This window comes from Ischnura elegans, chromosome 1 (assembly GCF_921293095.1).
Source record: "Ischnura elegans chromosome 1, ioIscEleg1.1, whole genome shotgun sequence".
Lineage (NCBI taxonomy): Eukaryota > Metazoa > Arthropoda > Insecta > Odonata > Coenagrionidae > Ischnura > Ischnura elegans.
This window is the reverse complement of record NC_060246.1, coordinates 121,395,853-121,417,582: the sequence shown is the minus strand read 5'-3', so window position 1 is coordinate 121,417,582 and position 21,730 is coordinate 121,395,853. Positions and strand designations below refer to the sequence as shown.

Below are 21,730 nucleotides of genomic sequence, written 5' to 3'. Positions count from 1 at the left end.
ATACAAAAAAATACAAGTTTAGAACTACCGTACTAGTTTAGAAAATGACTGCAAAAGTCAAATTCTAAGTCTAAATATTAAAAACGTTATGCTGATCGTACCAGAATTTTTCCATTCGTTTGAATGAACGTGTTTCAAAACAGGGATCGGGTTGCTGGGGAGGCTTCCTACCCTGTGGAACCGGGCTCAAATCCAAGTGGAGGCAGAGATTTACTGAACACTGCCCGATCACGAGTTGCTGGCACTTTTTGGATGGAACTCTTTAAGTACAGCAGTCGGATGACACGTTAAGCCGTGTTCCCCTAGGCACGCTGCGTTTACAGCGCGATAACGCCGATGCCGGATTTCTCTCCACCCTTCCTTACCTACCCTACCCTATGGCACACATGACCTAAGATTTCGGTTGTATCCTTCAAACACCATACCATCTGAGTGGTTCAAAACATGTGATTCCCGCAAGCAACTCGTTCATAAAGAACGATTCAGTCGTGGCTATCAGTTCACGGCTTTATACACCATGCTGTTGCTCCGTAGAGGAGGTAGGGGTAAGGGGATGGCGGGAATGAGGTTGTTTTGGGTGGAAATGAGTGCGGGGCCTGTTCCCCTCTTGTACTGCGGCGATAAAATGGCTTCGAAGAGAGAGTGTGCGAGAGAGAGGGTGGGAAGGGCTGAGGAAAAGACTGCTTCCCCGTCCACAGGAGTCGTAATGGGGTTGGTGCGCGTGTGGCTTATTGGGAAGCGGAAGAAGAGGGTTAGAGGGAGAAAGGACGACGCGAATCGATGAGGAGAAGAAGATAAAGACGTCACTTCCCAAATTGAGACGAAGTCTTTCGGCGGCAGGTGAAAATAATTTTGATTCAGCCATCCAACAGCTATGATAATGAGTAGGGAAATAGAATAAATCTTAACGTATCAAAGCGATTATAAAAACTTGAATATCACTTGGCTCTATGGTTTATCTTTATTCCTAACACCTAAATACGGCTTCTGGTACAACAATCCTTTGTTTTCATCTCTGTCACCAAGGCGCCAACTAAACCCAAACACTAAAGAATCAAAATGCAGCTAAAACAACCAACAAATGAACGTCAACAAATGAAATAGAATGATAACGTGCATAAAAACATAAAAGTGATGCGAGTCAAACAAAGACTATCTAAGCATCAATCTTAGACGGGCTTCCTCAGTGTAATTCTTACATTTTTCTTTCCTGCCGGTTTTAACGCCACTGTGGCATTTTCAACAGTTTAAATTTAATAAATATGCCACAACAACTTTGACACCAGTAGAAAAGAATGGAATATAATGTATTCTTTTTCATTCCAAACCAATCACTAAAAAAGCTGGTGCGAAAAATTTTCAAGTAAAAAAATCATTCGCTTCGACAAGGATGCGAACCTGAATCTCCCAAGGTGATGTTAACATGAAATAATAAAACGGGGCATTTACTTTTCCGGTGGAGTTTCGCTGGCACCAGAAGACAATATGGTTTATTCTACCAGACATACAGTGCCACATTTCAGCAAGTTTGTGCGCAGAGCAGTGCGGTCCGGAGGCTTAAGCAATAACTTTGGACTCTAGGGAGTTCACCATACACATTATTCAAAGAATTAACCGCGGCTAGTCACGCGGCGTAGCTTTGTGGAGACACCTGCGAGAGCACGCATTGTGCGAAAATTCCTCCGAGGAAAAATAATTTTCCTCGATCGGGACCGGGAAGCCAACGAAACTCCGCAGAGGAAAAATATACATACTTTGGTAGCTGAGGTCGGAAAGTACTTGGCGCGAAACTCAATCGGGGAAAATTGCTTTTCATCTGTTGAATTTTTGCGTTTTAACCATTCCCTTTCTATAAATTACATCATTATCTTTGACTACCGTTCGGTTGCAGCGGAAAACTATCAAGGACGAAACTCAGTGAAGGTAGTTAGAGGAGAAGGGAGTAAATCGGTTCTCATTTTCCTTTAATTACGATTGTGTGCTATTGATATGGTTTCCTTTAGTTATATACATTAATTTGCAATAGTTCTGCGTTAAAGTCACTTTATTTGACACAAAGCCACATAAAAATCTTCCTTTGGTGCAGATTCTCATTTTTTACGCTGGTGCTTGGCCTTCCAATTCAACGATACGATATCAGTCCGCAAGAAGGAGAGGGAGTCATAACAATAGCAATAAACTCTCGAAATCCCATAAGCAGAGATAAAAACGTACGAAATATCTTTTATTAATCTGAGGTGGCAATGAAATTTTATGGTATGAAATAATTTTAAATGAAAATAAAGTGATACGTAAGTTACAAAGCTACGGGATAGTAGAATATCTGTGGTATCCACATAAATATATCTTTATATAAGTAGTACCTTTGCAATTCAATATTCCAAATCAATGCAATATTCAGCCAATTGGATTCATCTGCTAGTCACACTCAGGTGCCCCAAATATAGTAAACACGTCATAAAGGCAGGGATTTAACTTTAATTAGGGAAAGGGTCACCTTATTCTGATATGAAAAGATCAAACTCTTTTTTAGCCCACAATATTACGTTAAAATATATTAATGAAACGATATTTCAGCCTAATGTTCTAATGAATATGTAATTATTACACCATTGGACTGATATATCGATGATTTGTGAGTTTAGGAATGATGATATACACGACCTTAACTGCGCCAAGGAAGAAAAAACGGAGGCTTTGGTGGAAAAATTGTTTGATTGGAAATTGAAATGAACAGAGATTCATTGCTATGAACTGAGTGCTTCTAATATGGTGGAGAAATATATTCTACCATTACCAATGGCTTTGTTTCAAAACCGCACTAATATAAAAAGCTAGATAAGTTAGCAAATGAAATGAAATTTATTCAATTATCAGGGTACAAACCCCTAATAACAATAAATACATGGAGTATCATGACATTTTGAGTTAATATTAGGTAAAAAATCGCTGAGCAACGAAATATAAAATGTACCATGGAGAAAAGACAATAGCTTACTTTTGAAATAACCGTGACATAAAGCAAATATTTGTAACATTTTTTATGAAAAGATTCCATCTGTTTGATAGCCATAATATGACGTAAAATGTGTTTATGCTGCGCCTAAAAACCGTAACAAACTGGGAATCCTACAAATTTTGAAATAAATTTATCTCAATCTGCGGTGATATCCTAATGTAATTTCATATTACTACCAAAGAATTTTTTAAATCAATTTTACTTTGATTAGAAATTTATACAGCACTATGAAAAACATATTTTTATTTTACACTCTATGCTTTAACTAATGGCACAAAGTACACCGTGGCTTGAAAAAAATATTGTGAGCGAGGGTTACATCAGAATGTAAAACCGCAAAGCAACGCAAAAAAGCGCTTAACATTGGAAGTGTGCAGTTTTATGGCTGGCTGTCACTGCTCCTCGTATGCAAACTTTTAACTTTTCCTGTCAGGTACAGACAGTATCTTGAAACGCTCACGATATGATCGCACAATCATTCGTTTTAGCAGCTCTCCCAGCATTACATAATACCATCTCATCAAATAATTATTCGATGCCCTAGCTTTATCTTCCCCTGGAGCGTAAAAATGGAAATCAGTTTAAAATCGGTATTTTTTTCTTTATGCACTTCAATTCTGTTTTCATTATTCCTTTCCAAGCTTCGATTTTTCATATGTTATATAAAATAGACTCATTTATTCTCGGTTTTGGGTAAAAATTATATTTCTCCGAAAAGGCTAGTTTTAAGTGCCATCAATCACCGCATAGTATCGATGAACTTCCCAATCTTCCACTTAATCTATAGAAATGTACTTCACGACTGACTGATAAATAATTTTTGTCAAATCCATTACAATTTTCCTATCCTTAGAAGAGATTTTAATTCTGTAAGCAATATTTTAACTATTCATTTTTTTCCGTGTTGTCTGTACCAATTTTTCGTTTATAAATTAATCCACAGATATTTTAGCCATTCAACATATGTTTTTCTTTAATTCTCTATCTATCTAATAAAATAAATTCTCTCTCCCATGTAGAAAGCCTGTTTCCACAGCATTCAATTTTTAATATTTTGGGGTGAAGACCATAAAATAGAAAAAAAATCAATCATAGATAAGGTTCGGATGTTTTCACAAGAGCTTTGAATATCGAATCTCAGTTTAACACCATTTGGCGCATTCATTCGCGTTTTTACCAGTGAAAATACAAATTCCGGCGAGAACATAAAAGATCGCGAGCGGATTTATGCCATGGACGCAACTAGCAAGTCAAATGCAGTTTGTGGCCACAAAAACGAGTCGACGAGAGGGTCATTGTTGTCCTTGAGCCCCTAAACGTAGCGTCTTCAATTTTTCATCGCACTCAAGAAGTCCATCATTACGTTCCCTTCTCCTTCTAAACGTTGAGATGCTTCTCCCCAGCAATTTCCACCATGTTACCGAAGCACCGCTGCCTAAGATCAGCTCATAGAATAGGCATGCACTATATTTGGAGTGACGAATACACAAGGCTTAGGTCGATCAGTAGGGGACCCAACTGACGCCGTTTGCTCGAAAATAACTCGATCGCGCCGAACGGTTAGCGGCCGATGGCGAGCAGGAAGAACCGGGATCCGAAGACATCAACTCCACCGGCGGAGAACATAAGGTGACTATTAGACATGGCATGTTATTAAGAGGCCCTCAGACATTGATGAAATAGGCTATTGGCTACCGTGGGGAGGATTGACGGGAGGAATCCATAATAACCCGATTTTATGCGGGGACACTTCAGCGATGGTGTGGGTAAGGGGGTGAAATTTTCTCCAAGATAATTCATACAGTATTCCAGAAAATACGATGCCTAAAGAATGAACTTTATCAATGCCTTGCATTGCAACATGCAGCTCTAGATGTTCGCATCGGTTGGCATGGCTGATATACGTGAGATGAAACAACGGCTAAAAGTTTTAGAAGTTAGACAGTGGATATTTTCCTCGGTTAGTATCGTGTTATTTGTGTTGTGGCCTTAAATTCTCCCTCTTATGCGCATAGTAGGAAGGAGTGGTAGGGCCACCTTAGGGAAACAACTGCCTACAGATCCGAATATTTTCAGACAACCATTTTTTCACAAGCAAATGAAAAAAGAGCTTTACCCAAACCAAGTTAATTATATTGTAAATTTTGTCTTTTTTTGCCTCAACACATAAATACGTATAGTTTTAAGAAATTTTTAGCATAAATTAGTTTACATTCGAAGTGTGCATCCCTGGATTCATGATTTTTTTAAATTTATCGAACGATTTTCAGCTCATAAAAAGACTAACTACTCTGTTTACACGCATTACTAATTGAGGAACACGTTCAAAAAGCTCGGGAAAATGACATCTAGAGAAAGGTGCCCGAGTCAGAAAGTCTTCTGAAAAGTAAGCGAGGGGAGAGGCAGAGAGAAGGGGTAGCCCAATTTAGTGCTCGTAAAATATTCGGGAGCTGAGAACTACACCTCCCTCCCCCTGCATGAGTCGGCCCCAACCTTGAACATAAGGGAGAGGGTTGGGAGAGGAGGAGGGGTTGCCTCCCTAAGGTCATCCTCTACCTCTCCTCCTTCCTACTTTGCGCATGAAAGGGAGAATTTAAGGCCAACGCACAAAGAACACGATGCTAACCGAGAAAAATATTCCCAGTCCAACAACTAAAACTCTCTGCTATTGTTCCGTCGCACGCATTTCTGACCTGCTAACCGATACGAACTTCCAGAGCTCTATATTGCAATCTCCCCATGAACCGGGAATTCACCTTACATCACCTATCTCATCATATGCGTGATCCCTATCCTAACTATCTCAATAGTAGCCAGTAATAAGTAAAACATCAGATAGATAAAAAATAAATTATACGGCCATGTTTGCGATACACTAATGACTCGGAATCGCATATCAACGGACTGAATAAGCCTATGCGTGCAATTTCCTCTCCAATAATGGTTATTTAGGTCTGATGTTTGGAAAATTTCCATTTATTTCACTATGCATTTTCATTTCGATGACATACTAGCCTGGTACAAAATTGATATTTAGATCGATGTCATTTCGGTTTCAGAGTTTCGCTACACATGTTTTGTTTACATAATTTTGTTTCAAAAAGTTTTTTTTGTCATATCTCGATTCGAAATAAAATCATAGTTATTTCACGCTTGAATTATGCATTATACAAGGTTCTTGGATTCCTCACCGTATGATGACGGTAATTATCTACCACTTAAGCAGGGAAAACAACCACTTTATTGTGCGGGGTTTTTGTGACTGTAAAAATTTACCTCGTTTTAGTTTTCACGATATTTATAATATATAAGAGCATTTAAATAAAACGTTTGCCACGCGGAAAATGAAAAGAGAGCAATGTACAAAAATTACTTCAAAAAGGATAGTGTTAATTGTTTTAACTGCTTATTAGTCCGATGAAATAGTCATACGCGCATAAAACGCAGCCTTTTGCGTCTGTAAATTACTATTGATAGCCAATGACAGTTTCTATTATATTCTGATTAATATTATTACCAATGTCCAAAAAAGAATTTATTCATCTTATAATTCCATCAAATAAGGTGAATATTCCATCTCCCACTCGAGTGGCACACCATGCTTGGCATAAATTCAAATAGTGAGTATACTTAATTAGAAAGCGGTTCCCTACTAGTTTGGAGCATTTCTTGAACACCCTCAAAATACAGATACAACAGGGATAATGCTACTATAGTGCGTTTAAAATTTTAGTAAAAAAATAGAATTTACTTGCACTAAAAATATCAATAAACATAGTTCATTCCCATGAAATACGCGAAATTTACATCGATTTTGAAAGTATCCAAATAAAATTTTAGCATGCGCGAACATCCCACAGTGAATAATATCATTCGCCTTTAACTTGGCTTTGAACATGGATCCGATTTCCGATAGCAAGTTAAATTCACATTTAACTTAAATACATTATAAAAGTTAATTTCATTCAGTACGTCATGCTTAAGAAATTATTTGGACTAAAAGAATATATTATTATTATTTAATCTGTTTTTCTGAGCCCATGTACGTTGGTTGGTAATTTGTACCCAAAGTCGATGACACATAATTTCTGCTCCCATGGTAGTTTAGCAAGGGACGCGGTGTGAGTAGCGGCCTTAACGTTCGTCACCTTGAAGTCAACGCGACATCCCGCGTCGCCGATGTCTCCTGGGCTCGCACTATGGAGCGGAAAGGTCCGACGGAATATGAGCGGCGGCGTCGCGTCGGAGGCGGAAGCTGTCGCCGAAGAGACGGCCGTCGACGACCCGTCTCCCCGAAATGACGAGCTCGTTAAAAAGAATAATAGCCGAGGGAGAGACGACGCGTCCCCGAAATGAGAAAAGACGGGCGGAGCGCGCTTCCCTCAGATCCTGCATAAACCATGACGCTCATTTTATTGCAACGGGCCTGCTCCGTCGAATCCCGGGAGAGGCGCCACTATGAGGGAATTATTTTCGTGCAATCGCTAATAAATAACTCATTGAGGGAATAGAAGACGAGGATTAATGCTCGTTAGTTTCAGCTTCCATCGACTTAGTATTTTATCAATGCGACCAATTCTAGGAAATATTGGGGATTAGAGAAAGAGAAGAATAATTTCCAAGCCAATACGAAATAATTGGTGTAAGTATTATGTCGGAGGCAAGCACAATCACGTTGCAGCTACGTCTCAAAATCAACGCGGTGTCTCAGATGGTACTTGGTGTAAAATAATGATTGCCAATGCAGTGACAACGACATCCCGTGGTAACCTTGGAACAACATTTGTTTTCTGGCCCACTCTAAACTGATTTTGTATTCCAGCATATTGGATTTGGGGTATCAAACAATCGTAAGTCTGTTGCTGAGAATGTACCTAAGTTTAATCATAATAATTATGAATGAAACCTTCAATGAAATGATTGTGTTCATTCAGGTCTCCACTCAATCCCTCCAGCAGCTTACAATGTAGACATACCTACGTTTTTTTTCAAAATTTCCGGTTAATTCCTAAATAAAATATCATTCACTAAAATGGCACAGCTGGTACACACCTCTTCAAGGCTTCCTCCGGGTCAATAGCTAATTTTTATTCCAATGACGACAAGTTCCGATATCCTTGTCGTAAATTTCCACCAGGCCAGGGAAATTCCATTGAGTGTCTCCCCTGGTGACTATCTCCAAGTTGGAAAGCCAGAACGAAAAGAAACGGTGGAAACTGAGACGATGACTCAATGGATAAACTAGTAGCCGTTCCTGCACACCGTTCTTTGGGAAAGAATCCGATCGTATTTTACCTAATTTGAAAGGTGGATAGGTGTTTAGTGGATATGACCCACAACTACAACAATGAGGGAACTGAAGGAAGTAAAGGGAGGAGAGACACCTGGTGTCAGCCTTTGCCTGCTCGTAAAGCACCGCGTCCCTTTTGATGGATGAATAACCGGACTCAAAAAAATACACATAATACCGTAGTAGGGCTGAGCTCCCTAAAAATATTTTCCATCATCGAAATAGTTTACTAAGCCTTCTTGAAGGACATCCAATACGATAATAACTGCAAGAGCATAATTCTTTACCTAATTCGATGGTAATTAGTCCTAGAATTTCATGTTACTCAAGAATTACTAGTGCCTGTGAGGAGTTCCAGAAAAAAATTCCGTCAATCTTAGGTTAACTTAATGGAATACTCATTTATGAGAAGGAAATTCAGTAAATATACTGTCAAGTATATAAGAATATGATTGGAAACCGTTTTATTAGAGTAGTTTAACAACGGATATTAGGCAAATTTTTTTTATTAACGCTTGATATTAAGTCGATTGATGATCAAGGATAGCAATTATCAGCAATCAGTAGTTTTAAATTATATCCAATGAATAATTTTAAGTGCAATTAGTGTACTGAAATTTATTTAGGCCCCGATCGTGTGATCGAAGAAATATTTACGTTTTACAAATATTTAGTTAATTTGAGATTTCATATTCATTGAAATAGTGCTGCTAAGAACCATTCTAACTACCACTGAAGTTCTGCATAAACATAGCCAATATTATAAATAGCCAATACCAATGAATTTAAAAAATCTCGCGAAATATAGTATCCGTAATAATGAGAGTTTCTCGGTATTACCCTCTACATAATATTGTCTGTAAAGGTGGCACATAGCTTTACATCCCCAAAAGCCCTCCCCCTTCAGGAGGTTACTGAGGTACGACCCTCAGGGAACAAGAGGGTATGCACTCGCGCGACTTCTTTTATTTCACTCCATCATCCCTTGGAGGAGAATGTAGAGGAGAAACAAGAGGCCGAGACAGCAGTCGCCTCTTACGAGCACGCTGGACGAACAACAGCGCGTGTTTTCACACAAAGGTTCTCACCGGTATTTTTTTACGCCACCTTTATGGTGAGAGAGGGCTGGACGAGTATGCCGAGGCGCGTGACTGTGTGCACGGCGATGGAGGGAAGCGAACGTGTGGGTTCAATGAGGGGTGTGATGAGACAGATATGGTCTGAGGGGTAGCTTTACCAGCCGCTTCAAAAACCAATTCCTTTACACGCTCATTTCCCAAATAATACGATTTGTATGATCATTTATCTTCATATTCCCACAAACAGCACATTATGGTCTTTTACAAGGGGGGATTTTAAACGCATAAATATCCACAATCACAAACACCTATGCCTTGTGTTGGGCGGACGTATCCAAGCGGTATTCGAACGCGCGACCTCAGGTTTGGTAGGCGAGGATTTTGCCCCGTCAAAACCGAGGCCAACTGTTATATTTGCTGACAAAAAAATCATGGTACTTGAACGCTCTTCGAACTCAGGTCCTTATGTGCCGATCAAATTTGATACCTGGGTAGAGTAACCGTTAACAGCATAAATATTGCAGTTGAGAAATTCGGTTTTCAATTTTAGTCAAGCCAAATGATGAAATATGTCAGCATTATTTTTCAAGCACGTTGTTAATAACATATTGTGTTTTCAAACAGCATAATTAATTGGAGATAATTGTGTGCTTACTGAAAAAACAAACTTAAAATATTTTTTTTTAACTCCACGCATCGCGAAATTTTTGGGGGATCGGGTTGGTGTGGCGGATACAGTGTTGACTTCCCATTCAATGGGCCCAGGCTCAAATCCCGGCGTTGAAGGACATTTTACATACGTTGTTCTATCTCAACTTGAGAGCTTTGTGGAGGGCACTCAGGGTGCAACACTCAGTCCGTCGGGCGTTAAGCTGTGGTTCCCGTGGCGCCTCTCCTTAGGAGCAGGCTAATGCCGACGCCATGCTTCTCTGCACCTTTCCTTCCTAATCCTTCCCTACTAGCACACGTGACCTTAGCTGCCGGTCGTCTCCTCCAAATACCAGACGGCACTTGCGAATTTTTGAAGGATGATTATGAAAAAGGAACGGATTTTGTATCGGTTTTCAAGAAAGAATAGATCATTAAGACTGTGAGGGTATTAATTATGGTTATTTAATCACGAAAGTACACACAGGCATGTATAAGAAATATTGCATGAGAAAGTATGTGGCTTCGATTTTAGATTTTTGTAATATCGTGAGTATTTTTATTTGTCAAAAGAAAGAAACAGAGCACGCGTAGGTATTCTAAATTGCCAGTCTCATTGGAACCTCCAAGATGTGAGCATTTAAGTTCGTGCTTTACATTTATTTTTTTTTCAGAAACTGAGACTTAATCATTTACTGCCCAAACAAGAATTTGACAACAAATATGATCATGCTTTTTCCGGTCCTCGCTCAGTTTCACCGGAGGCGAACGCTCTTATTGCCTCTCACGGTACACCACGCCAAGCCTGGTCATACGAGAAGGCAGGTGGGGGTGACTGTGGTCTCCGTGGCTCATAATGCGCGAGATGGAGAGGACGGCGGCGCAGGGACGTCTGCAGCAGCAGTGCCAAACCGCGGCAGCCGCCGTTGTTGATGTTGTGGCTGCCGTAAAGAGGACGATAAAAGGGTCTCACTTGTCACGCGTCGCCCGATGGAGTGTAGGCAGGTATACTTAGAGTGGAATACTCCTCCCTCCGCCCCCCGCCCCAATCCTCATCCTTAAAGGAACGCAACGTGCGGAAGCGAAAGAGCGGAGTAACCCGAGTCTACGGACCGAAGCGAGCATCACCGGCGGGGAAAAAAAGGACAGCGAGCGAGCGGCTATGGAATGTTATAGTGCCATTATTCTCACGGTCAGGTATCGCGGCGTGAAGCAAAAATGGAGGAAACGGTTGCCTCCACAAATAGAAAGAACAAGGCAGAAGCACGTGCAGGAGCGAAAATCTTTAAAAAGAAACATCTACTTTAGATTTCAAATTCTTGTTAAGATCACTTCATTCATAAAACATGTATACTTGGCCGGAGCCGAAGATATGCATCGCATAATTCATGAGCTTCATGACATAGAGCATGCGTGATCGATTATGTTAAGCGTCGATATGCTGCCTTAAAAACTGATAAATTAGTGAATTTTAACGTTTATTGTGCAACAACACTCAAAAATTTGTTATATTAGAACCTACTTAGCCCTGTATGGCATTCAGAAGGAATTTTATCAACAGAATCAATTAATAAAGGAATATTACTGCTTTTATGGCATACTTTGTAAAGGTCCATATTATTTCCAAGCGTCCATCAGCATATATTATTTTAGCTCTCCATATCAGATGATGGAAATAAAGTCTTAGAAATAGTGATATAATTTAAGTCTTCAAAGCTCAAACTTACAATGAAAGTGGTAATTCGAGTTATATATTCATCACCAAAATACATTGTTGGAAAAAATAATCGGCCTGAAAATATTTTGGGTGTGCTATTTGAAATCCGAATAAGGAGTGGAATATTTCTGGAAAGCAAAAATAAATATTTATTTGCTGCGACCTGGTTTACTAGCGACAAAAATTGAAATATATCAAAATTAAAAATATCTTAGCACCATAAATGCCACTCTTTCAAGCAGTGCTCAAACACATCGTCTTTGGATTAATAGGCGATACCGTAATTTCTCAAAACACGGAGGCCAGTGTATGAAAGTACATAGTACGCAGAAGCAAATTAAAACTAATCTATTTTTGGGCTCTTACCTTGATGGAATAAGACAATTAAAAATTATAATTTTTTCTCACAATTCAGGAAGTCAAATTATTAACGTAATTAATATAAGTAACTAAATAGGGAGTTTCAATCCATTCCATAAATAGTCCGTAAAAAATTTAATAATCAACGAAAATGTGAAGGAAGAATTCATTATTCATATGCTGTAAGCCTTGATTTATTAAATCGAAGGAATTTAATTTAATTCAACTTCGAATACGTGAGATTAACTTGGAGAAAAATATTCGATAATAAATTGGAAATAATATGGGGATAGCAATGTGTGTTATATAGGCAGCAGATTATAATCTGAGGGCTTACAATGTTTTTTTTTCGAATTCCGATTGGCACCCTACTGCTCGAACATAACCAAAAGATAAAGGATTGTTGGACTTTTTTAATAATTCAAATGATTCACCCCTTTTAATTCATTGGATTCAACAAAAAATATTTTATGTTACCTAAAAGCTCGTCAATAAAGTTATCAATGAAATCAATGGACCAATCTAGAAAATGGACTGATTTGAAGCAAAAAATATTATGAGCCATGTTAAAAATTACCTTTGATTATATTAAATCCCTAATTAAAGTGACGACCGGACACTTCTTTTTATGATGAATATGTGTAACAAACAATGTGTTGGGAATAACTTTAAACGTATGTAAAGAAGGTATGATATCATTAACACCATTACTTGTCACAGTAATTGTTACCTTGCAAATTTTTCACAAGATTATCTCTTGGGAAACTTTAATTTGTTATAGTAACACCTACTTAGTTTAGCTTTCTAAGATTAAATCAATAGATTTTTCACCAAAGTTAACGTAGGCACAGCATTTCTCATTGCTTTGAAGAATATTTCTTCATAATGTCTATTAAAAAGGAAATTTAAATCTTGAAACATAGAAGCATCTAAAGAAAGAAGAATACTGAGATAAATGAATTATTTAAAAGATAAAATCTATTTTAGAGCGTTGAACAAGACAATGGACAGTCGGAAAAACTAATATTCTGCAGTGATGACCAGGAAGTTTTAGAGACAAAAACTGCGAACTGTTTCTCAGGTAAGCTTATGGGTATCACCATGGCTTTAAAATAGTACTCATTAAATATTTTCACAGTTATTATTTCACATTAAAGCCCCTGTGGGTTCTTGCTGTCCAAAAATACTTTCTCACATTTATTAAACATACCGCAGTCAACTCCTTACTAATCGAAGGTCTTCAGTTTTGAGGAATATATGAAAAACTCTTTAATTACAAAAGCATTTTCTATTAGAGGCGTTTTTAAATGTGCAATGTGACCTCAAATGAAATGAATTATTAGCATTTCTCCTAAGTTATTTAAAACGGTGATGGAAACAGCACCATATCATGACTAACATTCTCAAAATTAAATCTTTCGTTTTCCTGGCCAATGATGTTAAAAAAAACTTTCGGCATTTTCTCCAGAAAGGTTCTCTAAAAGTTCTCTACCGGTTCCTATTTTTTAAGTACCATCCACTGCAAATACTGGTACATCCTTACTTTTTTTTTAGTGAACAGCATGTAGTTCACTCATTTTTGTCAATGCTCATCAACATTTAATTTGACTTCTGAAAAGATATGATATCTAGGTATTTCTTGTCAGAAAAATACATTTTTCTCCGCCACTCCCCTAGTATAGCAAACGCATTTAAAATCGCCATTCGGACCTTCCCATTTACAATTCTTTTCACCACGGACTGATTCCTTGCGCCGAACTTTTTACAATTCGGTCTCAACTTTTTCTATGCGGTAGTATACTTGAAAATTTCGTTTTTTCGTCTTTATTCTGCTGCATTTCACATAATGTACACAGTGAGTGCTCACAGTATGCAAAACATTTTGATAAAAGTTTCAAACTTCCTTAAATGATTAACGCTTTAGAAATTCTCGAAGAATATCCCATAAAAATGTTCCTTTTTTCCACTCGGCCCTCGAAGCTTGCGAGACATTTTGACTCCGCCTGAGGCCGTCCGGAGGAGGGTCTTTTCTTTTTTTTGTCAACCTCTCACTGAGAGGAAATACTCTTCTCCTCTTTCTCTATTTTCCCTCCTCCCTTCCTTGTTCTCGCAGCACCAGGCGTCGACATTTTCTCGCTTCTGCAAAGGACCATCCCGATCCGCTCGCTGTCAGCCGTCCCTAGGAGGAGCAGCAGACGCACTCTGTCCGTCACATCCCCTTTCTCGCGACCCCCCTTTCCTCGCGCACATTGTTACGTATTTTCCCCCCCCCCCACGACTTCTTCCTCACTGCCCTCTGTCTCCCTCGGCCGCCCGGCACAACCTCTCAGGGATCGTGTACGTCGGAGTGGCGTTCCTAGTATCTCGGTAACATGCCCTTCACCACTCGGCAAAGGGGAAGGAAATGCGATGACGGAAGTATGTAGAAGTGCGACGGAGTTAAAGAAGAAAAAGAAGAAATGGCAAAGGGGAAGATGGCATCATTGAAGGGGAAAGGTGACGTTGGGTCTTCCTATGACAAACAAGACTTGGAAAAAGAAACATTACGGAAATATGAAAATAAGCGTTATTTTTACGCTAGCAGGCTGCATAAATTAAATTGTGCACAATAAATGGAATAAAACTAAGCATTTTTCTCCAACAATCGTAAAATTTGAACTTCCGTTTATTGTCATCTCAAAAGTGAATATGATGCTAGGTATTAAAGATGAGGGATTCCAGTCGAGAGGGATTCATTCAAAAATATCATTGTTTCACCTTATTTTAAGATAGAGTCTATGTGAGAAAAAATAAATTTAAAGTTAATCAATGTCATTAGAGCTGCCATGAAGTCGTTAAGATTTTTTCGGGAGAATATCAAGCCGCCAGAGAAAAACACAATACTTTTGCAGTATAGTAGAAATGTAATACCAATTAACAAAAAGTATAATAACAATTACTTAAAATAAAATTTGGTGCTCAGAGTTTGAAGCATGATTTCTAATCGTTTGAAAACCATCTACATCAATCATTATAGATATACAATCGTGGGTGAAGTAATTTTCAATATAAAACTAATAATTGTCAAATGGAATACACTATAGAATGACTTCTGCCAGAAAGGAGAGGAGGATACGCAATACTTTGGAGGTTGATACGAGTTTCTGAGGAAAAATTGAAGAAGCTTAATTTCCACGAGAACAAAGACATTTTCTTTCGACTGGGATCGAACAATAATAATGGAATTCGGTTTAAACTGAACGATGGAAATAAAATTTGGAAGATACCGCAAGTTATCCACGGCAACAAATTCCCTGCATTACCTTCCAGTGCACAGGTTTTGCGTGAATGTCGATTGAAGAATACAGCTTTTCTGAATCTTTAATTAATAATACATACCAAAACTTGCAAAGGGGACGAAACAAACATTTTAATATAACTTTAAGTAACTGTATGCAAGAGTAAGCCTAAGAAGCAAAAAACTTAAATACTTCGCAAATGATTATGGAAACGCGTGTGATAAAAAACAAGGGGAAAACAACTCATACACACAAAAAGGCTACCGAGGAGGTATGATTAATGAAAGCCAAGTAAATAAGGGGTGATGCGATTGTTTGGAAGTTACGCAGTGATAGGTTCGAACTTCCAGCTAAGTTGCTTTCGGAAGCGGGTAATTAATCTTCAGTTCCTTTCAGAGATTATTAAAACTTAGCCTACACAGTACCTTGTGAAACCTAAAAGGAAATAAGTTACAGCCAAGGCTCAATTTTAACTAACGCAGGCACCAGCGCAAGTCTTATTTCGGAGAAAAAGAAGGGCAAATAGAAAAAAGAGTTTCGAGAAAATTTCTGATCCAGGAAAACACTATCAGCTTGGAGACGCAGCGCAAATGATTAATTGTTCCATCCCGAGTTGCACTTCAAAGACTACAGTTCTAAATGAGTGTCATTTCCTTTAAAAGTGCACTGTGCAAGGATTATTTTAATCTTGATTGGGCATTTTACACAAAATAACACTAAATATGACTAAAACACCTACTATGCAGTTTTCTCCTATTTATCACTATTAAATCTCTAACGTCTCCCACTTCAATCACAGAAAAAATCATTTACAACGCCCTTAATTCCTACTTTCACAGTCCTGCTTTGTTGCCCTCATCAACATGAAAGTTCCCGCCCTATCCGTTAAAATTCCACATGCCAATACCCCGGCTATCAGGAATTAAAAGTAATTTTTTCTACCGTTTTCGACCCAAAATCAAATTATCTCCCGACTAATATTGTCCCGTTTATAAAATTGAAATTTTTAGTGATTTGGTATATCAACTTATTCATTCCAACTTAATAACTAGCTAAGCACTCTGAATGTGCTTACTAAACTGGTTTTTTGTTTTGCTGCTGTTAAAGGTATAGTTTTATGAGGAACTTTTCTTCATTCTTCACTGTTTAAGGTACTCTTTAAATTGTTAATCTTGCTTTAGTCGTACTTTTTTCTATAAAATAAAACACAAATAAAACCGACCGATACAGTTGGATAAATTCCGGTCCCGAAAAATAGCTAGCTAATATTTAAATCAAAATCAATAACAGATGGAAAATAGGGTGAAAACCTTAGTGATTAATTCTTTCATGGTCAGAAAGCAGAATTTTATCGTATTCGTGAAATGAGAGAAATCTTTCTACTTCAGTCTTACCACATTATTTAATACGGGACATGTAATGGGCACCAAAGTCTCAGCACAGTGAGACAGAATTATATACATAAATTATAGGAATATCAAATCAGTAAACCTTACCTGTGAAAATTCAGCCAGTCTAAAGAGCGCAGGGTTTGCAATGCCTCAAAAGGTATTTCATCCAGCTCATTGTAGCTCAAATCAAGGGATTTTAGAGCATCCGAAGCAGACCTGAAATGAAAGAAAAGAATACAAATTGATAATGTAACGTAAGACGATTAATTTTCAGAACCTTTTTTATTTCCTTCAATTCTCTCCACAATACTCCACAAAACCTCTCCTTTTCACATCTCACTCAACAATCCCCTCTCCCAAACAAACCCTTCACAACCAAAATAACAAATTCAAAAAATCAGACGTTACAATAACTATAATTGCAATAAATCAATCGGTCATATTTCTTCAAATTTATTGAAAATGCCAATATTTATGAAATATAAAATCGTATAGTTATTTTTATTAATTTCACAAAATATTCAAAACTTTTAGTACGCTGGAGGGAATAAATGGTGAAAGCGGCAATACTTATATAACCACAAAACATTTTTAATGCGTAATTTTTTTCCTGAAATTCGTTTTTCTATTTTCTTAAGGAATTTTATCTCCTGAAATAAGAGAGAAAAATAGGAGCTTTAAATGTGCGAAGTTAAATTCGAGAAGCTATTTTCATCCATTGTAAGATCTATTTTGAGAATCACAGAATTATTTGATATTTCAAAATATTTCGAAATTGCAATCTTATAACAAAAATTCACCCTGGTATTGCCCGTTATACAGTCAGCATAAACTATTACACCCTGCATCGGCGTGAAATAAACGTGATTGTATCACCGAGGGGTGTGTGCTTGTTATTTGATTTTTCTGTTGCGAAAAGAATGTTTTCCTCCGATGATTACGAAAATGCGCCTGAATTTCCATTCACTCAGAAATGTTCACCAGTTAGTGGATGGAAAAATACATATTTCATCACATTCGGGACGAATTAAAAACAAGGATAAATTCCGTCACGACCGGGGAAACAGATGAGTTTGATTTTATTAAATTGCGTACAACTTACTCGCTCTGGTACATCACACTCCACACGCAAAACGTAAAAATTGCACGATGGGTTATTTTCAGTAATAAATTCGCATTCACCTTCCAGTCACAGTTTTTTTTCCACCAGTGGAGCGGAAATATAGAAACGGGAGGGACGCGAGTGGCCGGAAATAAATGAAACACGTCGATTCCACAAAATTATTCACGGGTCTATTCCGTCCGGGTGGAACGCTCCGCGGCGCGCGCGATTGAAATAATTTCCCATTTCGGAAAATTTTCTATCCTTTCGAGTAAAAAGTAGTGGGTTGGGGGAAGAAGGGAAAAGAGGTTAATACGCAGGGATGAGACAGACGAGCTGGAAGGAGGGGAGGAAATGTGGTAATAGTGTGGGGGTTGGGAATAGACGGAATTGGCTATGCAAGGGGGATGAAGGCGGAATTGAGTATGGAAGAGAGTGAGGTTATACGATGAATAGGCGTGTGTGTGTGTGTGTGTAGATTGGGAAGGGTAGGTCTGGTCGGGGTGTGGGGGGGAGAGGAACGGGGGAGTGATTTCTTTCCCTCGCCCGCCACATTCATCGGAACTCATTAACAGCTAATGCGGGCGATGGCCGCGCGAAATTGCGGCGGCGGATGGCGCAGAATATCAACGCGCGGATTGGAAGGCGGGACGGCGCGGCGGCGATTAGGGAGAGTACGAATGGGCTGGGCAAAGTTTGCGGTTGCCGCCGTTGAGGGTGGGTGGGGTGAGGGAGGTTGGAGTGTGCCGGGGATTCGAACGAAGGGTTTTTACGGAGAGTGGACGTTGGAATGGGGAAATGTCGAAAAAGGGTAGGTGAAGATGGGGTGGAAGGAATAGATGGGTGGATCGGAGATTTTAGATGGAAAGATTCGGTTTGGGAGCAAAGACATGGTTTATCCAAAGGCCTGTCGATAAAAAACGTTGCAGTAAGGACGTGTTAGACCTTAGGTAGGGCCAGATGGACCGGGAAACGGATGGGAGGGCGAAGGAACGAGAAGGCAAGGTGTGGTGGTAGGAGTAACAGGCGAATAAAACCTTGAAAATGACCGTGAAAATATACATCGATCACATAGTGTTCACCTTAGTCGACTTTAAAAAGTAACTACAATTTTTTCCCATTTTTTTTTGACGAGAATTACCATCAAAACACGCAACAAGCGATTAGCTGACAAATTTGTTGGAACGGCCGTTTAGGCACTTGCAATAGAGGTGAGAATAACGTACATCCGTAATGACCAAATTTTCTTAGGAACCGAGCAATGTCTATTGTGAGTGCACTTTGTTAGGAGTAAAAGTTAATAAAAAGATAGAGACGGCTGTAAAACCAGTTATTTGTTTTCTTGTGACAGTATTATTCAAAAGAAGATGAAAAGTTGTACATCTGAAGCAAGAAAACAGGTGTAGTGAGGGAAATGAATGAAAAAATTAAGAATTAAGTAAGTGAGAAGTTATGCGGGAGAAATACATTTCGATGACTAATTCACAAACATAGAAGGAGTTGTGTATGTATGATAGCTGAGAAGACTGGAAAATATCCAAGCTAACGATCAAATGTTTTTGTGAACCGAGGATGCCTGTAAGAGTAGAGAAGGATCCTGTAGGAAGAGCCTGTAGGAAGAAGTGGAAGTAGTGAGCATAAGAGGTATGCAGAAGACGCCCTAAAACAAGTGAACTAATGGTGATGAGGTTTGTGAACAAATTGGTGTTCACTTTATGGATAATACGCATATATGAAGTGCATATCTAGGCTAGACATAATACACTTAACATCTTAAGAAAATTTTTCATGAATGGAAATATTGTCTTGTTGAAAAATAAAGAATTTTATGGGCTCATGGATGACATCGCGGTGGATGAAAGAAAAGCGAGATACGGTGCAGTCAGATAGCCAGCGGATACCTGGGAAAATGATGGAGTAAAAAGAGAAAAGGAGGACAGTAAAATATGACGGCACGGCTAATAGGCACTCAGACCGAGGAAGTAAGACCGTAGTGTGTCTTTGCATAGTATAAATAGGCCATTAGCTTAGCTTAAATGTTAGATTTTTGTTTAATATCACTTTTCCGTAAGTATGGAAAAAAAACACTACTGAATGCTAATGAGAAAGAAAGGAAAAATAACTGAAAAAAACCTTTATCGAATGGATTCATGTCGGTGCCCGTGTGAACCATCGGCTGCGATTTAAGTATAGAACCGTTGTAATATCTTAGAGAAAATTATTAGAATCCACAAGCCACCACGACCCGCTATGGCTTACGATCTGGCTAATTTTTGAAAATCGGGAAAATTTAGGCCATAATGTTGTTAGGACGCAAGAAAAAAGGAAAACAGTAAAAGCAAGCTCTTAGAGAATTGGAGGATTAGAGGGATAAAAAAAACAGTAATTTGAAGATGAAACATGTACGGTACATGGCCACATTGCAGTTGTATTCAACATTTTTGAAAAGCAAATCGAGGCAATAATCCCATTCGTTCATCTGTTTTAGAAAGTGATCAGATAGAAAAGCTATGGGAAAGAAGTGAGGTGCATGTTTTTGTGCATGTTTTCAATGACATGACATGAATCAAAAGACGGCGTGCATTGCACAAGTAAATCTTCCACGGCTAAAAAAAGATTTGAATGTTAGCTAACTAATCCTTTTTTCTTCTAGATTAAACATTTCCCTAAATCGATATTGATTCTAGATATTCATGCAATCAAAGCCAAAATATAATGTTTTGAAAACCAAAAGCTACCAAGGACCACCGTCTGGACAATTCATCACGTGTACTGAAAAATTTGGCTGTAAAGGGTTTAGAACGCGAAAAAAGGGAAAATATTATATTTTGATTTGGTGTGCAAACCTTCCATTCGTGAACTCACTTGCAAAAGATTATATATGTGAAGATATTTATCGCACGAATTTAGAACAATAAGCGTGGAATTAGAAGTACAGTATGTTGCTGAAGTATGATGTACGAATTGAATGGAATTTGGACTGTGAAACAACTCCCGCTTAAAATAATGGCAAATGGGTCACTCGAAGCGTTCAAAGGATAGTCAATATGTTCTGTGTTTATTAGTTATGTGTTTCGCCCACACAGCTCATACTAAATGGAATTAAAACTCAATGTAATTTCATCTCGTACAATACTAAGGTACAATATAGCCCAATTATTTTCTCCCGATTTTATCCAGTTAGTAGATTATTATTTTTTCATTTTAGAATCAAGTATCGCAACCCATTCCTGTAATAAAAGAAAATTGGTGGCCTAAACAGGAAAACATTTTCCCAATTTTACAGCCGAGAATAAAACCATGATCCCAATTAAACGGTTATCCTACACCCAATTACATAGAAATTGGCATTTAATTTAAATTACGCCAAGCATTTGAACAATACAAGTGGAATGGAAATCAAGAAGCATGGAAAGTTCGGGAATCAATGGAAGAGGTGATTATATAGGTTTGGCAATTTAATGGGAAACAAAAACTCCAATACTGCATTTCCATTCTATGGACACGTTGATCCATCCAATTTAAATCCATTGAAAGTATATCAGACTAGCAAACCGAAAAATAGCTCAATAAAAATTATATCATTAAACAATGTTTGAATTTAGAACAGATTTCTAAAACAGTGCAGAGAATTTAACCTTCAGGAATATGAGGATTAAAATGAAAAATGTCTAAACTATGAAATGTTAGCCATCACATATGAATGATATTCAATGACAAATCCCTTAAGACTTTAATATTTTTATGCATTATATGGATTAAAATCCTTCTCCCGATACCCTGGCATATAGATTGTAGGTATCATCTGGGCTTTTAAAACTTCGACCAATGCGAAGCATTGGTTCA

General features: G+C 38.2%; 1 protein-coding gene across 1 annotated transcript in view; it reads right to left on the bottom strand.

The window, feature by feature from the left end:
• Positions 1–21,730, bottom strand: part of LOC124169028 (chaoptin-like) — a 398,137-nt gene that overhangs the window by 56,075 nt on the left and 320,332 nt on the right. The window contains exon 5 of the mRNA XM_046547495.1: positions 16,888–16,998. Within this exon, the coding sequence (XP_046403451.1) occupies positions 16,888–16,998 (111 nt within the window). The remainder of the gene's footprint in view (positions 1–16,887; positions 16,999–21,730) is intronic.